This window comes from Hippocampus guttulatus, chromosome 4 (genome assembly GCF_054856545.1).
Source record: "Hippocampus guttulatus isolate MCC_2025c chromosome 4, RoL_Hgut_1.0, whole genome shotgun sequence".
Lineage (NCBI taxonomy): Eukaryota > Metazoa > Chordata > Actinopteri > Syngnathiformes > Syngnathidae > Hippocampus > Hippocampus guttulatus.
In genome coordinates this window covers 2,602,188-2,618,748 of record NC_141264.1, presented here as the reverse complement: position 1 = coordinate 2,618,748, position 16,561 = coordinate 2,602,188, and the positions used below count along the sequence as shown (strand labels likewise).

General features: G+C 42.2%; 1 protein-coding gene across 6 annotated transcripts in view; it reads left to right on the top strand.

The window, feature by feature from the left end:
• The window catches only part of prmt7 (protein arginine methyltransferase 7), a 35,478-nt gene that overhangs the window by 18,102 nt on the left and 815 nt on the right, over positions 1-16,561 (top strand). For 3 of the 6 annotated variants that reach the window (XM_086109757.1, XM_086109758.1, XM_086109761.1), the window contains 13 exons: positions 4,150-4,258; positions 4,411-4,523; positions 6,459-6,688; positions 6,767-6,947; positions 7,024-7,151; positions 8,195-8,333; positions 8,406-8,489; positions 8,577-8,624; positions 11,621-11,710; positions 13,374-13,535; positions 13,642-13,716; positions 14,235-14,395; positions 16,399-16,495. In XM_086109757.1, coding sequence (XP_085965883.1) covers positions 4,150-4,258; positions 4,411-4,523; positions 6,459-6,688; positions 6,767-6,947; positions 7,024-7,151; positions 8,195-8,333; positions 8,406-8,489; positions 8,577-8,624; positions 11,621-11,710; positions 13,374-13,535; positions 13,642-13,716; positions 14,235-14,395; positions 16,399-16,495 — 1,617 coding nt within the window. Of the gene's footprint in view, positions 1-26; positions 4,259-4,410; positions 4,524-6,458; positions 6,689-6,766; positions 6,948-7,023; positions 7,152-8,194; positions 8,334-8,405; positions 8,490-8,576; positions 8,625-11,620; positions 11,711-13,373; positions 13,536-13,641; positions 13,717-13,919; positions 14,121-14,234; positions 14,396-16,398; positions 16,496-16,561 lie in introns of those variants that run through there. The other 3 variants (XM_086109759.1, XM_086109760.1, XM_086109762.1) reach the window with 2 other exon arrangements.

The following is a 16,561-nucleotide window of genomic DNA, read 5'->3' as shown; positions in this document are numbered from 1 at the left end:
CATTCATTCTTATCATATTCTTTCAGGGCTTGCTATCTGTATTTGGTGCAACGATACCCTTCGGTATGGATCATCAGGGAAGAAGGATTTAAAAATCCACTCAAAGAAAGTGAAGCACAATGCTGTGAGGAAATCCATGCAAACAAACCAGTCCCTTCCTGCAATCTTCAGTGCAACCAAAGCCCTGAATGAAGGAACAACTACCAAGGCTTCATCCAGTCTGCCATACGGAGCTGCACCTAATATACCTGACTGTAGCAGCTTCTCTGAGCTGGTTCAGCCACGACGTCCCTTCGTCAGTGTGCTGGACAGAAAAGCTCGCTTAGAAGCAATGACACTGTCATTCATCGCATAACACTCACTGCCACTGAGTTTAACACCTCGACTCATTGGATTGGATTGGATAAGCTTTTATTGTCAAATGTACTGTATGTGTAACATACAGCACAGATGAAATTTCTTCCCTCTCAACATAAAACAAGAGGAGCCGATGCGGGTGTCCGCGCCGCTATCAAAAGAAAAGTTAACAAAAAAAATGACAAAATAAGACAGAACAACACAGGCGACAGACAATCGTGCACTCTTAATCACTTTTCTGCATACACTTTGTTGTCTGAAGCACTTATAGATGAAAGAAGAGTGAATCAAAGTGTCCTTTTCACCAGTGTATCAAAGACGTCATGCTGCAATGTGCACACATCTGCGACAAGCTAAGCTTGAAAGCAACAAGAAGCTGTCGCATTCATTAGCGAAAAAGAGAGATTGGCTCTCTTCTCCTGTCCCATGTAAGTCCTCTTCAATTCCAAGCCGCGACTCCCAGTTCCACATACGCATCGGCGCTCTGCGCTGACGCTCCTTTCTTCTCATCGTCGGCTCCTCAATCTATGCATCCATCCAGCCGCAGACTGTCCATCAGCACCGACCTTTTCGCTGAACAAAGCGGTGCTGTGAAAATGCTGCCTACTTCAGGCGCAAGACACAAGGGCCCTGGGGATGTCCAGCAACGACAGTCAAATGGCGCTGACATTTCTCCCAATGAAGAAATCCGTGCTGGTACGCGTGTGCTGCCGAGAAAGCGTAACCACCAAGCACAGATTCTTCTTCTTTGATGAATGCCATGGCCAAAAATGCTGAAAACAGTCCCCATCAGGTTCACACGACGTAACAACAATACCATGTGACAAAACAAGACAAAAACAACAAAAAAACGCTAGGCTCTTGAAGAGCACTTGCCGATGGCTGCCTATCCGGGCGCCATCTTGGAAAAAATCATCAATTTTGCACAGGAGTTTGGTAGAGATACCAAAGAGTGACACAGATCTGTATCTCAGGGAAATTTTAAGAATCCAAGTTGACTCCACCCTTCCAGATTATGCCACAGTAGTAGACGGAGAGTCAAAGGTCAAGGTCAAGCGTCTGGACCACTTGTGGGCTGAGGTAATGCCACGCTATCCAGCCCTGGGTAAAGTAGTGAAGGCCTGTCTCAGCATCTTTTCTGGGCCACGAATTGAGCAGTCATTCAGTGTCATGAATGATATTATCGACCCCACGTCAAATAGGCTAGCTATCAGGACATATTCAGCCATACATACCGTCAAATATGACCCGAAGGCAAGAAATACAACAGCCTTAAGGGATTTCCACCGAGATGATATACATCATGATCCAGTGGACAAGAGTATGGTATATCATTTGCAGACAGCTTATGGCAGATACAAGAGGAGACTGCATGCTGAAAATGAAAGAAAGAAGAGGAAAGCTGAAGAATTGAAAGTGACTGACACAACACAGAGGAATCCTCCCTCAAAAGTGACTGTTCATCAATTAGCTAAGAAGACGAAGAAGACTATAATAAAGCATTCACAGGAGAGGAAAAGGAAATGAGCCGAGTCTGGCTGCAGGGGATCTACAAAGAAAAATGCAAAAAAATCTAAACATGTTTAAATCACAGAACTGAAAGAAGTGATTTATTATTTAGGTATTACTTTCCATTATTATCAGGAGTAAGAAATAAAAAGTGGAAATTGTACTTTCAATTTTTGTCTGAATTTTGATATCACCAGAATGCACCACAGCCATGCATAAATTAAATTATATATATATAAATTTTAAAGTCATTTTAAAATTATATTTATTTATTTTTCAGGAATTTTCGCGAAAGTCCACTTTCATCTCTGATTAAACATTGTGCAGTCAAAAGCTAGACCTGAGCCTTGGTTTAATGACAGAACTCTTGCAGCTAAGCAGGAGAGCTGCAAAGCCAAATGTAGGTGGGAAAAAAGAAAAGCTGCAGGTTTTTAGCAAATCTGGAAAGACTGCAAGCACAGAGTCAGCCCTGTTCGGAGTTTTTAATTACTTCCTTCTGGCAAATGATACAGTCGAACCTCATTACAAAGTACTGTACTTCGAGTGACATAACAAATCTGTCCGTTATAACGATAGTTCGCTGAAACCAAAAATCTACCTATCGGGTCAATCAGTAGCGTTGCTAAGCAACGGAGGGGAGTCTGCACGATACATTTTGTTCATAAGCAAGCTTGTGGCCGCAGTTTGCTTCCCACGATTTCTTGGAACGAATGCCTTTTCTTTATTTAGTGGGGAAAATCTGGTCATTATAATGACACAATAAGTAAAATCAGCAAATGGAAAATGAATTACCGTATTTTCACGACCATTCGGCGCACCGTATTGTTGGGCGCAGTCTCAGTAACGGGTGCTATTTCTGTATTTGACACATACACAAAACGCACTGTATTATTGGGTGCAGCCAGGCATGGTAGAACATACGCATGCCTGTCGTCACTCACGTCCGCCTTTTCTCTGTATAAACAGCGTGTCGGCCAGAAGTGCTCTCAGTCAGGCTTTGGAACTCGGCACATACACGAGACACTCCGCATTATAAGGCGTCCTGTCCATTTTGGAGAAAATGTAAGACTTAATGGCGCCTTCTAGTCGTGAAAATATGGTACATGAAATCAGGACTTTGAAATGTGAACGTTATACGGGTGGAAATGTAAACGGGTACGTTGAAATGAGGTTCGACTGTACTGGAGACTATGTGTGTTTGGTATTGTTGGATTTAACTGCAGCGTTTGATGCAGTGGATCATAATATTCTGTTGGTTCGTTTGCAACACCAGGTGGGCATTAGTGGTAGCGCCCTTAAGTGGTTTAGATCCTATTTGGCACACAGAACTTTTTGTGTTAGCCTTGGTTGCTTTGAGTCACGAACTGCCCACCTGTCGTATGGTGTGCCTCATCGTGCCACAGGTTCAATTCTGGGGCCTCTGCTGTTTACATAGTATCTGCTCCCCTTGTGTTCCAGCTTAAGGAAACATGGCATTTCCTTCCACTGCTATGCAGATGACTGTCAGATCCGTGTCTCGCTGAGCAAAAAAGACCCTTTCTCATTGAAGCCACTTTTATTCTGACTGAAGGAAATCAAGGCTTGGATGGCACTGAAATTTTTGAATTTCAGTGAAAAGAAAACAAGTGATAGTGTTTAATCTTAGATCTCTTGAACATCCCATCCTGCTGACTTGGGCCCTTGGTGCCTTTTCTAAAGCCACCAGTCTCGAACCTGGGTCTTAAACTGCACAGTGATTTTAAATTGGATCAGGCAATTGGTTGTCACAAATGCAACACTAAGACACAGAATGCGAGATAGTCAACTGACTGGCAATGATACACAGCCAATCAGTTCACGGGATAAATTCACTCGTGCTCTCATTTGTTGATGTCGCGCCGGGAACCAATCGCGCGCCTTGCTTGAGTGGGCATATACTGTACAACCCTATGAGACACGTCAGCTCTTTGTTCGGCATGCAGGGAAACCTCTCTGGCGCATCAACATGAAACAACGTGTCTTTCTACAATATGGGTGCCGGTATGACTTTATTTAAAAAAAAAAAAAAAAGTTGCTTAACCTATCCTTTAAATTCATTCAATATTATATAGTATTGCAGAGAGTCATTGTTATTATTATTATTGCTATTATTATGAAAACCTGATGTGCTAGGGAAAACAACAAGGTTACATTAGGAGTAAGCGCCTAAACAATTTTTGACAAAGTTTAATTGCATCTCTAAAGAAAAAAACAAAATTGTAAAAATGTGTTGACCAGTCTTATTAATGCAATATTTGTCTGCAGGTTTTCAAGCCCATGGCTGATGCCGCCAAGTGCATTGTGGAGAAAAATGGCTTCTCTGACAAGATCAAGATTATCAACAAACATTCCACTGATGTTACTGTTGGGCCAGGTTTTACAGAAATTTTAATACTCCGATCAGCATTTATTACTGTATTCCTAAAATCTGGCCAGTGAATGCTGCATTCATCAATGTCTTGTGTCTTTCAAGTTCAATGTTGTTTCCTTTTGGTGATCAGATGTATTGTTTGTGATCAATATCAGGTGATGATATGGAAATGAAGGCCAATGTCCTCATCACAGAGCTATTTGATACAGAGCTGATTGGTGAAGGGGCTTTGCCAAGCTATGAACATGCTCACCAGAATCTTGTTCAGGTCTGTTGTCATTTTCAATTCAAGTTAACATTGCCAACGTGCTTCATTCTTATTTTCTACGATATAGCCCAAATCTTTCTAAACAAATTAAAATGTGACGAAAACTCTCGAAAATGAACTTTTAGGATCCCAACTACTCATTCAAATAATGTTCAGTGAATGAAAACAAATTCGGGCGGTATGATTTTCGTCCACACAATATGCTTGGACACAATTACTGGGAATGTACGTCGCTTAAATAGAGAAAACAAAACATGCTGGATTATAAATCAGGACATATTTTATGTATCTCACTTGTACAAACTGCACACTTTGTACAAGTATGAATTATTACTAATTATTAATGTAGTGAAGGGGAGTGGGGGAACGCATAACAATCAGACTGGCGAGCAGCTCAGCGAAGGAGTGCTCCAGCCAATCATCGAACAGGAGCAGAGCAGAAAAATGTCCGCCTCGGTCGAGAGCCGAAGCAGAAAAGGTGATTTTTTTGCAAGCAAGAAACATCACAGCTACCAGCATGCTTACAATTTGTAAACAGTATTTTAAATTTACATATTTGAGACAAGATTACGACAGTATGCATGTTTACAATTTGTAAACAGTATTTTAAATTTACATATTTGAGACAAGATTATGACAGTATGCATATTTACTTAAATCTTCAATTATTAAACCTTATACAGTAATTACATTCATCAACATTGCCTTCTCAGAGAGGAAAAGAGGCTTTTGTTGGTGGCGTAGAAGGTGGCTATCACTTGACTCGTACAGGCTTTAGATTCACGCTGAGACTCTTCTGCTGGAGGCGCTGACGTGTTATGTTTTGAGATCTGTTGTACCATTTTTTCCGCACTATAGGGCGCACCAAAAAGTCTTCATTTTCTTAACAGCTCACCGCGCGCCTTAAAATCCGGTGCGCCTTGTGTATGGTCATTAAGGTAATACGTCTACTCCAAGATGGCTCCTTGCTGGAGAGATGTTTACAATGTTATAACTTGCTGTTGGTTCAGTGAACTGTGTCGCTGCTTTATTAAATACGTTTTTGTTGAAGCTCCGAAAAAAGAAGAGCTGTGGTGTTGTTTTTTTTAAAACGCACACTTTATGAATGGTTTTCAGGGTCTCAACAAATACAGGTATGTCTTTGTCTGTCTCCGTGCCTTCTCTTCTTCCGTTCGACTCGAGAGGCGTTCATGGCCGCCTCGGAAAAACGTAAATTGACGATTCCTTCAATGAAACTATGAAAATTGAAAATAATACATCAAAACAGAAAATCAAGCGAGGAAATCACAAAATAAATTCATTAGCCCCACTACAGAATTTATTTGGTGATTTCCTCATTTGTGAATACAGTACACAACAAAGGAATAAATAAAACACTTCTGCAGCCAGCGACGGCTGTTAATTGAAGGTGCGTCTCATAATCCAGTGCGCCTTTTAGTGCGGAAAATATGGTACTTTTAAATGTATGCTACATGTGCTGCGTTTTTTTCCCCCCCTCTGGCTCAAACCACTTAACTCATTCACTCCCAAAGACGTTTTTAAACGTCTTTTGAAACTTGGTCTAGAATTGGCTGGTACTGAATGAGTTAAGGAGAATGGTTGGAGTCCGTCATTTTTTTTTCCTCTCTTCTTCCGTATTGTTTTCTTTTGACTTTGAAGATAGTGGAGCGCTCAACAGCGAACGGCCAGGCTTTCCGTTCTGTCTCCCCCTGTTGGTCATTGTTTTGTTTATGTTCTGCTGGACGGGTTGTAACTGGGAAAGTAAATTCCTTGTTTTTTTTGTTTTTTTTACATACTTGGCCAATAAATTACATTCTGATTCTGCTCAATTATCAGACAGTTTACTCCTGCATGTACAGATGCATGAAATCCCGGTTCATAAGGTAGTCACTTGGAAAGTGAAGATAGAGAATCCATTTTCTCTTCTCCCCCTAGGAGGGTTGTGTGGCAGTTCCTCACCGGGCCACTGTCTATGCTCAACTGGTGGAGTCGCAGCTGTTATGGAGCTGGGCTCAGCTGCAGCCGATAGAGGTGCAGGGTACTCAATTGTTGGCCCCGCCTGCTATGGGCAACTGCAGCGGCACTCATTCAGTCTGTGACATTCAGCTCAGCCAGATTTCACCCAGTTGCTTTACTGCTCTGAGTCCAATCTGCACCATGTTCAGGTATGAAATATCTTCTCTTGCCATAAAATTTTAGTCAACTTTTTATTATTTTTTTTACATGAAACTTTTGCCAATCAGTGTGGACTTCAGTAAGCCTGTAAGCAGTGCTCCCCAGTCCTACTCCGCTCAGTTTGTGGCTCAGACCAATGGTCTGGCTCAAGTGGTGCTCTCCTGGTGGGACCTGGACATGGATCCCAGTGGAACCATTGTGTGTACCATGGCTCCCAGCTGGACATATCCACAGCCAAAAATGGCTCCAGTAAGTTAAATCGGTCTTGTGAGGATGTCTCAATGTTGGCTGTCATGTGTGCTCAACACTGTGTGGTTTGTGATAGTGGCGAGACCATTGGATGCAGAGTGTTTACTTCCTGCCTGCTGAGTGCAAGGCGACTAAAGGGCAAGAACTGACTCTCACTGTCTACCACGATGACTTCAGTCTGTGGTACAGCCTCAAGTCTCTCAGGTATAACATAATTTAGCCATAGATTATCAATGCTTCAACACCGGCTTTCCTGTGCGTAGTTTGCATGTTGTTCTCTTCCGTGTGTGGGTTTTCTCCGGGTACTCCAGTTTCCTCTCACATTCCAAAAACATGCATGACAGGCTGATTAAACACTCAAAATTGTCCTTTGGTGTGGGCGTAAGTGTGGATGGTTGTTCATCTCTGTGTGCCCTGCGATTGGTTGGCCACTGGTTCAGGGTGTCCCCCGCCTACTGCCTGAAGACGGCTGGGATAGGCTCCAGCACACCCTCGACCATTGTGTGGATAAGCGGTTCGGAAAATGGATGGATGGATTATTAATGCTGTGACAAAAATGACTTTTGTTTTTTTTTCCTGTCAGGGATTGCCACTATCGAGAACCAAGAGTGCCAATTAGACATATAATTAAATGTGTCATGAAGTTATTTATGTCAATATTTTATTTGTTTAATTAATTTTAATATATATTTAGTTGTGGCGGCCCGGTAGTCCGGTGGTTAGCACGTCGACTTCACAGTGCAGAGGTACTGGGTTCATTTCCAGCTCCGGCCTCCCTGTGTGGAGTTTGCATGTTCTCCCCGGGCCTGCGTGGGTTTTCTCCGGGTACTCCGGTTTCCTCCCACATTCTAAAAACATGCATGGCAGGCTGTTTGAACCCTCTAAATTGTCCCTAGGTCTGAGTGTGAGCGTGGATGGTTATTCGTCTCTGTGTGCCCTGCGATTGGCTGGCAACCAATTCGGGGTGTCCCCTGCCTACTGCCCGAAGACAGCTGGGATAGGCTCCAGCACCCCCCGCGACCCTCGTGAGGATAAAGCGGTTCGGTAGATGAATGAATATATTTAGTTGTTTTGATGTGTGTGTGTGTGTGTGTGTGTGTGTGTGTGTGTGTGTGTGTGTGTGTGTGTGTGTGTGTGTGTGTGTGTGTGTGTGTGTGTGAGAGACACACACAGTATATCACACTTGTGGGTTTTGCTTCTTTTGTCACCACCCAAGTTTTGACTGTACATATTGCGGCTGTTCTCAGCCGACAACATTCACAGGACAGCATGATTCTCTCCCGGCCGTCCTGTACATGCCAGGCACACTTGGTTTGGAATCGACCACGATTTGGTGAACTTAATGACAAATTTCGCACGGAGAGCTACGTTAGTGCACTGCACAGTGTAAGTGAATTGAACTGTCACGTATTACTTGTATGTGTGGTACGACTTTTAAAGTGCTTGTGCTCACTCCAGGTTCTAAAGAAGGATAGCATATGTCTTGGAGTAAGCGATGGAAGTCTTCTTCCTGTGTTTGCACATCTTTTGGGAGCCAAAAAGGTATACTACTCCTGTTGTTGTTGCCTCCTCTACAATTTCCTCTTTTGGTTCTTGACCTATCTGCTTTTCTCATTTAAATATTTACAGGTCTTCAGTTTGGAAAACTTCACAATGACGAAAAAGGTTATTGAGCAGGTAAGCTTAGCACATGTTAAAAAAAAGTGCAATAGAACCTGAAAAGTTTGAATGCTCTTGAATGGAGTTGTAGATTGGGGAATTTGGCCAAAATGTTTCCGGGGGAAAGAAAACTCACCATCAAGACTTCAGTTTAGGAGGCATCTGCAGTTCAGATCCACAAGTGTATCTTTATTCTTTTGCATCCATCTTCCAATGATCTGGCTTAGGCTGTGGTTTGCAGCATCTTAGATAGGGAATTCCATCTTGCAAGATGACCAGGCTGCAATGGATGCCGAGTGTGCAACATTTAACACAATATGGTGCGATACAATGTTAGTTAGAAAAATGCAACAATCAATTTAATGAGATAAAGCACTGCAGGAATATGCCTTTGGATAAGTGAGTCCTCCGAAAACCCCGTACGGTTGGTCAGTGAGAAAATCTCCATAGCAGTGCCTCTGAGGAGGTGGCCCACCTCAGATCTTGACTAGATCAGTCGAATCTGTACGATTACATTTAATTAGTTATCATCAGCTAGCCCCCTCTCCAAACCCGGGAGGATGGGGTGGAGAAAGAAGCAGCAGCAGTCAAACAGGCCAACATGTCGTTTAACAAAATCCAAGAGTATATAAGCAGAGTTTGGCATCGTCAGTGAGCTGCCGTCAGTATTTCAGGCCGGCCCAGTCCGTCCGAAAATTTACTTAAAGGTACTATGTCACGTGCGGGTGCCCGACAACTGACACGCAGCCAAATACAGAAAAAAACAAAATTGGATGCCTTTCAGTCCCATAGATCGTGTGTGTGTGTGTGTGTGCATGTGGCGTGTGTTGTAATTTCATTTTCATTATTTGACTGCCTGCGATTGGCTGGCAACCGGTTCAGGGTGTCCCCCGCCTACTGGCCGAAGACAGGTGGGATAGGCTCCAGCACCCCGCGCGACCCTAGTGAGAATAAAAGTGGTTCGGAAAATGAATGAATGAATGACTGCATATTGGCTTGTGTGGCACCTGTGTGTGACATGGAAATTACGTTCCCGACGCTGACTGGCTGTCGCTGTTGAGGGACTGACTGGGCCTACGTGGGTCGGCTTGAAATACTGACAGAAACAGTGATGGACTGAAAAGCCTCCCATCAGTATGACGTAATGCCCTCCTCTGCAAATGACTCTTAAGTCGAGTTTTAAACATTTTTATTGAGGTAGCGGCTCGAATTTCTGTCGGTAGGGCATTCCAGAGCACTGGCGTCCGAATAGAAAACACTGTAGAACCTGTGGACTTCTTTTTGGCTCTCTGGATCACTAAAAGACCAGTGTACAGTGGTACGTCTACTTACGAAATTAATTGGTTCTGAAAGAAATTTCTTAACGAGAAAATGTTGTTAGTAGAGACCATATAAATGCCTTAATCCATTCCAAGACCCCCCAAAATTCAGACCTAAATGTTTTCTAAAGCCTAAAAATGCATCAAAATATGTAACAAATACACGTTACAATAAATGAGAATTGTGCATAATGTAAAAAAACAAAGAATAGAGAATAAAAATGGTGTTCATTTACTTTTAACTGCGTCCTCATCGTTTTTTGACCTCTTTAGTTCATGTTCTCTCTCAGGAGTGTTTTTTGCCTGCCGTTTTGTAAAGAACTGAACCAAGGCAAACATCAGCATAGTGAGCGGACGCCCGACTGGTGAACACTTTTTCTGGGTGATTCGCATTCACGTAAAACTATCGTAACGCCTCATGGGGCGAATGACGAGGACGCTGCATCGACACATATCTATCTATTTATCTATCTACACATGTAGACACATTCGGTTGAGGTCCCTCTTAGCCAATGGGATGCCAGGAAGATACTCGGTAGTAGCCAATGGGAGAGCAGCTATAAGTATGTTGCGTTCGGGAAACTCGGAGCTATGAGTTACTTTTCGTAACTTGAAATTTCTTTCGAAACAAGAGGCAATATTTTCCTGTTGAGGCGTTTCGTAACTTCAAAATTTCGTATGAAGTGACATTCGAGGTACCACTGTATTGTGAACGAAGAGTTTGGGATGGAACATACGAAATCAATGAGATCGGAAAGTGCTAATCCTTATAACATTTTATGATTAAATAGCAAAGCCTTTAAATCACATCTCAAGTGGACCAAGAACCAATGCAAGTTGGCTAGTATCGGGATAATATGATCGAACTTTATTGTCCTTGTCAGGAGTCGATCCATCCACCCATAATCCAAGCCGTTTACTCATGAAGGTCGTGGGCATGCTGGAGTTTATCCCTGCTTTCTTCAAGCAATAGGCGGGTTCAACCCTGAACTGATTGCTAATAAATCACAGGACACACACAGACAGAAAACCAGAAAACATTTGCTCCTGTCGAATCAAATAAAGAAACAGATGACACAAAGTGATTGTGAAAGCATTTTAAGATCTCAGTTTTATCACGTCTTGTAAAACAAAAGAAAAACCTGCAGGGCTTTTGTTTACAAATAAAGATGTTCCAAAATGTCTGTGGATTATTAAGGATTGATTGTGACAGGTAAATAAAATTCAGATTTAGTCTTTTTAGTTGGAAAAGTACATTGACTTCTTAATCATCTAAAAATAGACAAATCATGAGCTGGCTTTGGTGTATGCCACATTTCGATGATGAATGACCTCAGACAATTCTGGAGAGAAGCAGGGGTTTTCTCGCCTCTTTGCCCTGAATCTCCTTCAAGGAGCATGTATCCGTCATCATTCCACATCAGTCAAAAACCACAACTTGTGACCTTAGGTTTGAGTGGGAAAGTAGATCAACTGTTAAATCGAGAACTGGGCCTTTTTGGCTCAGCTCCGTCTTCACCGCTCCAGACCCGTGCGGTGTCTGTATCAGTTGATTGTGACATTTTGAGCTTGGTATTGTTTTTTTCTCCAGAAACTATTGGATCCCAGGAATGTATCATGTTTGATTGTAGATGCATTATTCCCCTGTGTTCCAACTTTAAAAATGATGCTGATGCCCCCCCATTTTATCACCAGGTTCTGGATGCAAACTCATTGGGTGGACAAGTTGAGCTGCTGGACATCAAGCCTGAGCAGCTGACCCTTCAGGATTTAGGAGGAGAGCAGGTACCTTTCCTTACCACCAATAGGGGTGGGGGGGCAATGCGACGATACTCTTGATGTACAATTCCTAAAATATCATGATGACTACCGTATTTTCCGGACTATAAGTCGCTCCCGAGTATAAGTCGCACCAGCCATAAAATGCATAATAAAGAACAAAAAAACAAACATAAGTCGCACTGGAGTGTAAGTCGTATTTTGGGGGGAAATTTATGTGATAAAATCCAACACCAAGAACAGACATGTCATCTTTTGTCAACAACTGGCTGAATAAGAGTACGATATGCTAACGTTACATGACGCATAAACGATGAACTGAGAATGCGCCCGGTATGTTCACGTAATATATTAAGAGTTATTCAGATCATTGTAGCATAATGATCATGCTAACAAGTTTACCAAACCATCAGTGTCACTACAAATACAATCACTAAATCCAATGAAATCTTCATCCTCGGTGTCACTTTTAAGCAACTCTGCCAACTTCGGAGGTAGAAGAGACGGTGCTTCCTCTTCTATTTCGCTGGCGTCGGAGTCATCGTAAGGGGGGGTGGGGGGTTGTCAATGTGGAAAGCATCAACACAGGCCTCGAGCCCCTCTTGCGGTTTAATGTGAAATGATAGCATGTGTTAATTATTTCACACATAAGTCGCTCCAGAATATAAGTCGCACCCCGGCCAAACTATGAAAAAAACTGCGACTTATAGTCCAGAAAATATGGTATAAGCATTCTATATTGCATGGTTTAAACTGTTATAGAATTTCAAACGGTTACGAATTATTGTTAATTGTGTATTCATCATCTCTGCGAGTGAATGGCTCGGCAATCAGCTTCTTTGCAGATAAAGCATATTTGCAGTCGCGCCACAACATAGCGAAGCATCATGAATGAATCCTCCTGCCCAATGTGCGTCTTCAAATTGCAGTCAAAGTGTATGTAAATAGTGATGAGTGGCCAGTCTGCATCGTTAGCTAGTTTTTTTTTTTAGTCGACCTGTAGCGAGTGCGGCTAGGGCAGAGGTGGGCAAACTACGGCCCGCAGGCCGGATCCGGCCCTTTGGTCTTTTTAATCCGGCCTGTTGAAGGTTGGTTCACAATTAAGGTTCGATGTGAAAGATTGCATTCATTTCATTTGGACTTGTTTAATGACAGGCATTTCAACGCCAGGTGGCTCACTTACTTGAGGTTGCAAAGCACAGGGAGGAAGGGGGGAGATGAAGAGAGGGAGAAATCTTATCTGCGACCTGTGGACCTTTGTCAAACGGAAATTCCCAAACCCGATAAAAAAAACAAAAACTTCACCATTAAACTTTCTACTACTATATTACACTAACGATCGATTCATAACAACGGAAGTTACGGAAGCCTGCAGTAGCGGCAACTCAAAGCAACTGCCGCTCGATACGACGGAATAAGTGTGTCCCCGCCACCATTTTCTATCTTTGGATCCAAAACCGTGACCACGAAAATCCGCGAAGTAGGCCCATCTTTGCCCAGATATGTTGTATACCTCTAAATTCATCCATAAGGTTGGTGGGTCGGGAAAAAAAAGAAAAACCCCAAGTACCAAAAAAACAACCTTTAGTGCTCATTTGAGAACCAGAAATTGAGAAGTGCACTCCTAAATATGAATCACATTGAAGTCGGCACCCTCTGTTTGCTGCAGATTTCACTGCTGATAGGTGAACCGTACTTCTGCACAAGCCTCCTACCTTGGCACTCTCTGTACTTTTGGTACTGCCGCACCACCCTTGCAGGCCTTCTTCGACCCAATGCCACCATCCTGCCCTGCTCCGCCACTCTTCACATGGTGGCTGTCGAGTTCCAGGTACTTTATGAAAGTTTGTAATATACTTGTTTTTGCATGCTTTTACTTCAATTTTTCCTGATGCGTCATGGATTGTGTTGACATGTCAGCCATTCTTGTTTGCTAGGATTTATGGAGGATACGTGCTCCTTGTGTTACATGTGAGGGATTTGATGTCACGCCCATGGATGAAATGATCCAGGTAAAATTCAACATTTTCACATTACAATACCACTTTTTTTTTCAGACCGATACCAGTATAAGTACTCACCGCTGCCGGTATCAAGTACGCAATACCAATTGTACTTTTGATGCATACAATTTCTATTAAACCATAAATCCATCCATTATCCGAATCGCTCAAGATAATTTTCAAGAAAGTCATTTTGTTTATTTCTGACAAAGGGGCAGAGCAGTCACTCTACAACAGGGAATTAAAGTCCAAATTAAAATCAGAAACCACAAACTCTACATTGAGGATTTATTTGGAATAAATGAACAAAAGTAAAACCACCACAAGGGGGCGTCTTGGTATCAGTCGTCATCCCAAGTCACTCATTCACCGAAATCGACCGATATCGCTGCTGGTATCGGTACTCAGCCATCTATAGCTACACTGACTGCATGACTGAAAAGTAAGTATTGTTGCTACATTTGATGTCAAATAAGAAGTATTCCCTTTAGTATAGGGTTTACCAAAATGCTCTTCTGTCTTTTCAGAAGTCACTGGATTTCCAGGAGTCTCGTGAGGCAGAGCCCCACCCTCTGTGGGAGTATCCATGTCGTGCTTTGACTGAATCTACAGCTGTCATGACCTTTAACTTCACACACTGTGTCCCTCAGCAGCCTATCATCAGCCAAGGTTCTCAACCATTCATAAGGTATGCACGATACAACGATGACAGCAGTACCATTTTTAATCCTGCTCGACAGTGTATGCAGAGTGTGAAAATATTTTCTGTTTCATCAACAATATAAAAACATAGTTGAACTCGAGCTGCAGGGTAGCTGTAAAGGGCCCTCCCATCCCTTAAGGCACTGGCACATTGAATTTTTTGTCAATGTGCATCAGATAGTATAGCAGGTTAAAAACTACATTGACCTTTAGAAAGGCTGAAAATGAGGTAACATTTTCAAGGAAATTCAAGACCCATTGATTGAGGGTAAATTACTTTACAGTTCAAATTCAACAGTGTTAATTGAACTGTGTTCAGACATTGAAATTTGAATTAGAAGCAGAGAATAGACTGAAGAAACCAATTTATTACTGATTTAAATACGGAGTAGTTCTTAACCTATGTCTTTGATTCTTTTCTTAGTACTTTTGTACAGAAAACAATCATACAGTTAACAGTACAGAATGTTCCATACAAATTGATTACCAAAGAAGGGATTATCTGAGGAAAGTTAAACACAATAGGTTTACACCAGGGTTCTTCACATTCAGGCAACCGGTTGTTTGAGTGGCCAAAAGAAAAGAGTAATGCATGTAAATGCATCCGAAAATTGGAACGACAGTTTTGAGAATGAGAATGAATTTCACGCCGGTGTTGACGAGCATTCTTTGTTACAAGCACTGAGAAGACTTCTGTTTTCTCAAGCGCATTTGCAAAAAAGGTACGTGTGATAATTAATGAATAACTCTGGCTGTTGTTTCTCAAAAAATGGATTCAAAATGTGATATGTGTACATGGATATATTCCTGTTCGAAAACATTCCAACTGCAAGGATGGAATCCTCTTTAATGGCTTACAACTAACAATGCTACCGAAATAATGTGCACGCGGCCTACAGCGCAACAAAACTACCTTGGCAATGACAGTGTAGGACACCAACCCACAATGACGTCTGCTCAGTGCGAGCGGTACCAAATCGGTAATCTCAGCGTGCGCGATTTACAGCATCAGCATCAAATTACAAACAATAACCGCAGCCTATATAGCCTAGCATTCTTCCAATCCCATGAGTCTCATATCCGCTTCATGTCCGGCCGTTTGGGCACAACGTTTTCCGCATCCTGAGCATCTGGCTCGTGCATATATGGGTCAACATAGATCTTGCCAACAACCTCCTCTTCCTCCAACTCTTCAAACACCTGGATCCCCTCAGATATGTTTGAAACCGCGGTTCAATTTCTGACTGGCCCGGTACACTTTACATATTGAGCCCTGATATAGTTGTCCTTGAAGTGACATCATACTTCCGGGTTTGTCGCTCTTCAGGATCTCACTTTGGGAAAGCGATTACTTTGTCAAATGTATGAAATTAGAATGCTTTAAAAAATGCTTTATTTAATGTGTTTTGTTTAATTACTAGCGACGTAAAAACATTTTAAGATTTTCTTTAAAAAAAAAAAAAAAAAAAGACTGGAAAAAGTTGAAGAATTTTCATCAAACACCTGTTTGGAACGTCCACCAGGTGAACAGGCTCAAAAAGGAGTTTCCTTGAATGACCTCTTTGTGAGCAACTGCGTGAGAAAATAGTCAAACAGCTTCACCCTGGAGAACCCAAGAACCCTTTTCTTCTTTGGAAAATGATGAATTTTACATTAAATGACTGCTATATGTTCACTGAACACCAAAATATTTTTTCAAGTATTTAATGACTTAATCCTAATTTAGGATTAGGGCCAAATTTGACCCTTTGGGATTTAAGGTTAGCATTTGAGTAGCAGAATGTTTGGGGCCAAATTTGACCCCGTGGTTTCTCCAGGGTTAAGTACAATATTCCTCAACGCCTCATTCATGTTTGGAGTTTCCATGTTGTCCCCAAAGTCAGCTAGGACAGGTCCCAGCCGACTTGTTCGTTATTAGAACAACCAGAATAGAAAATGCAAGTTGCCCTGTTTTTCCTTTGATGAGCTTCATGCTCATTCTGTTTTCAGGAGTGGCCACTGCCATGGTGTAGCGATGTGGTTGGAGTACCACCTAACCCCGGACATCTCAGTGAGTGTGGGCTTAACCCAACCAATCGGTGAGCAGGTATGTTGCACGTTTATTCTTTGGCAATGAACTCGGAATATATGGTGTTGGAAAATTTGAATGTTG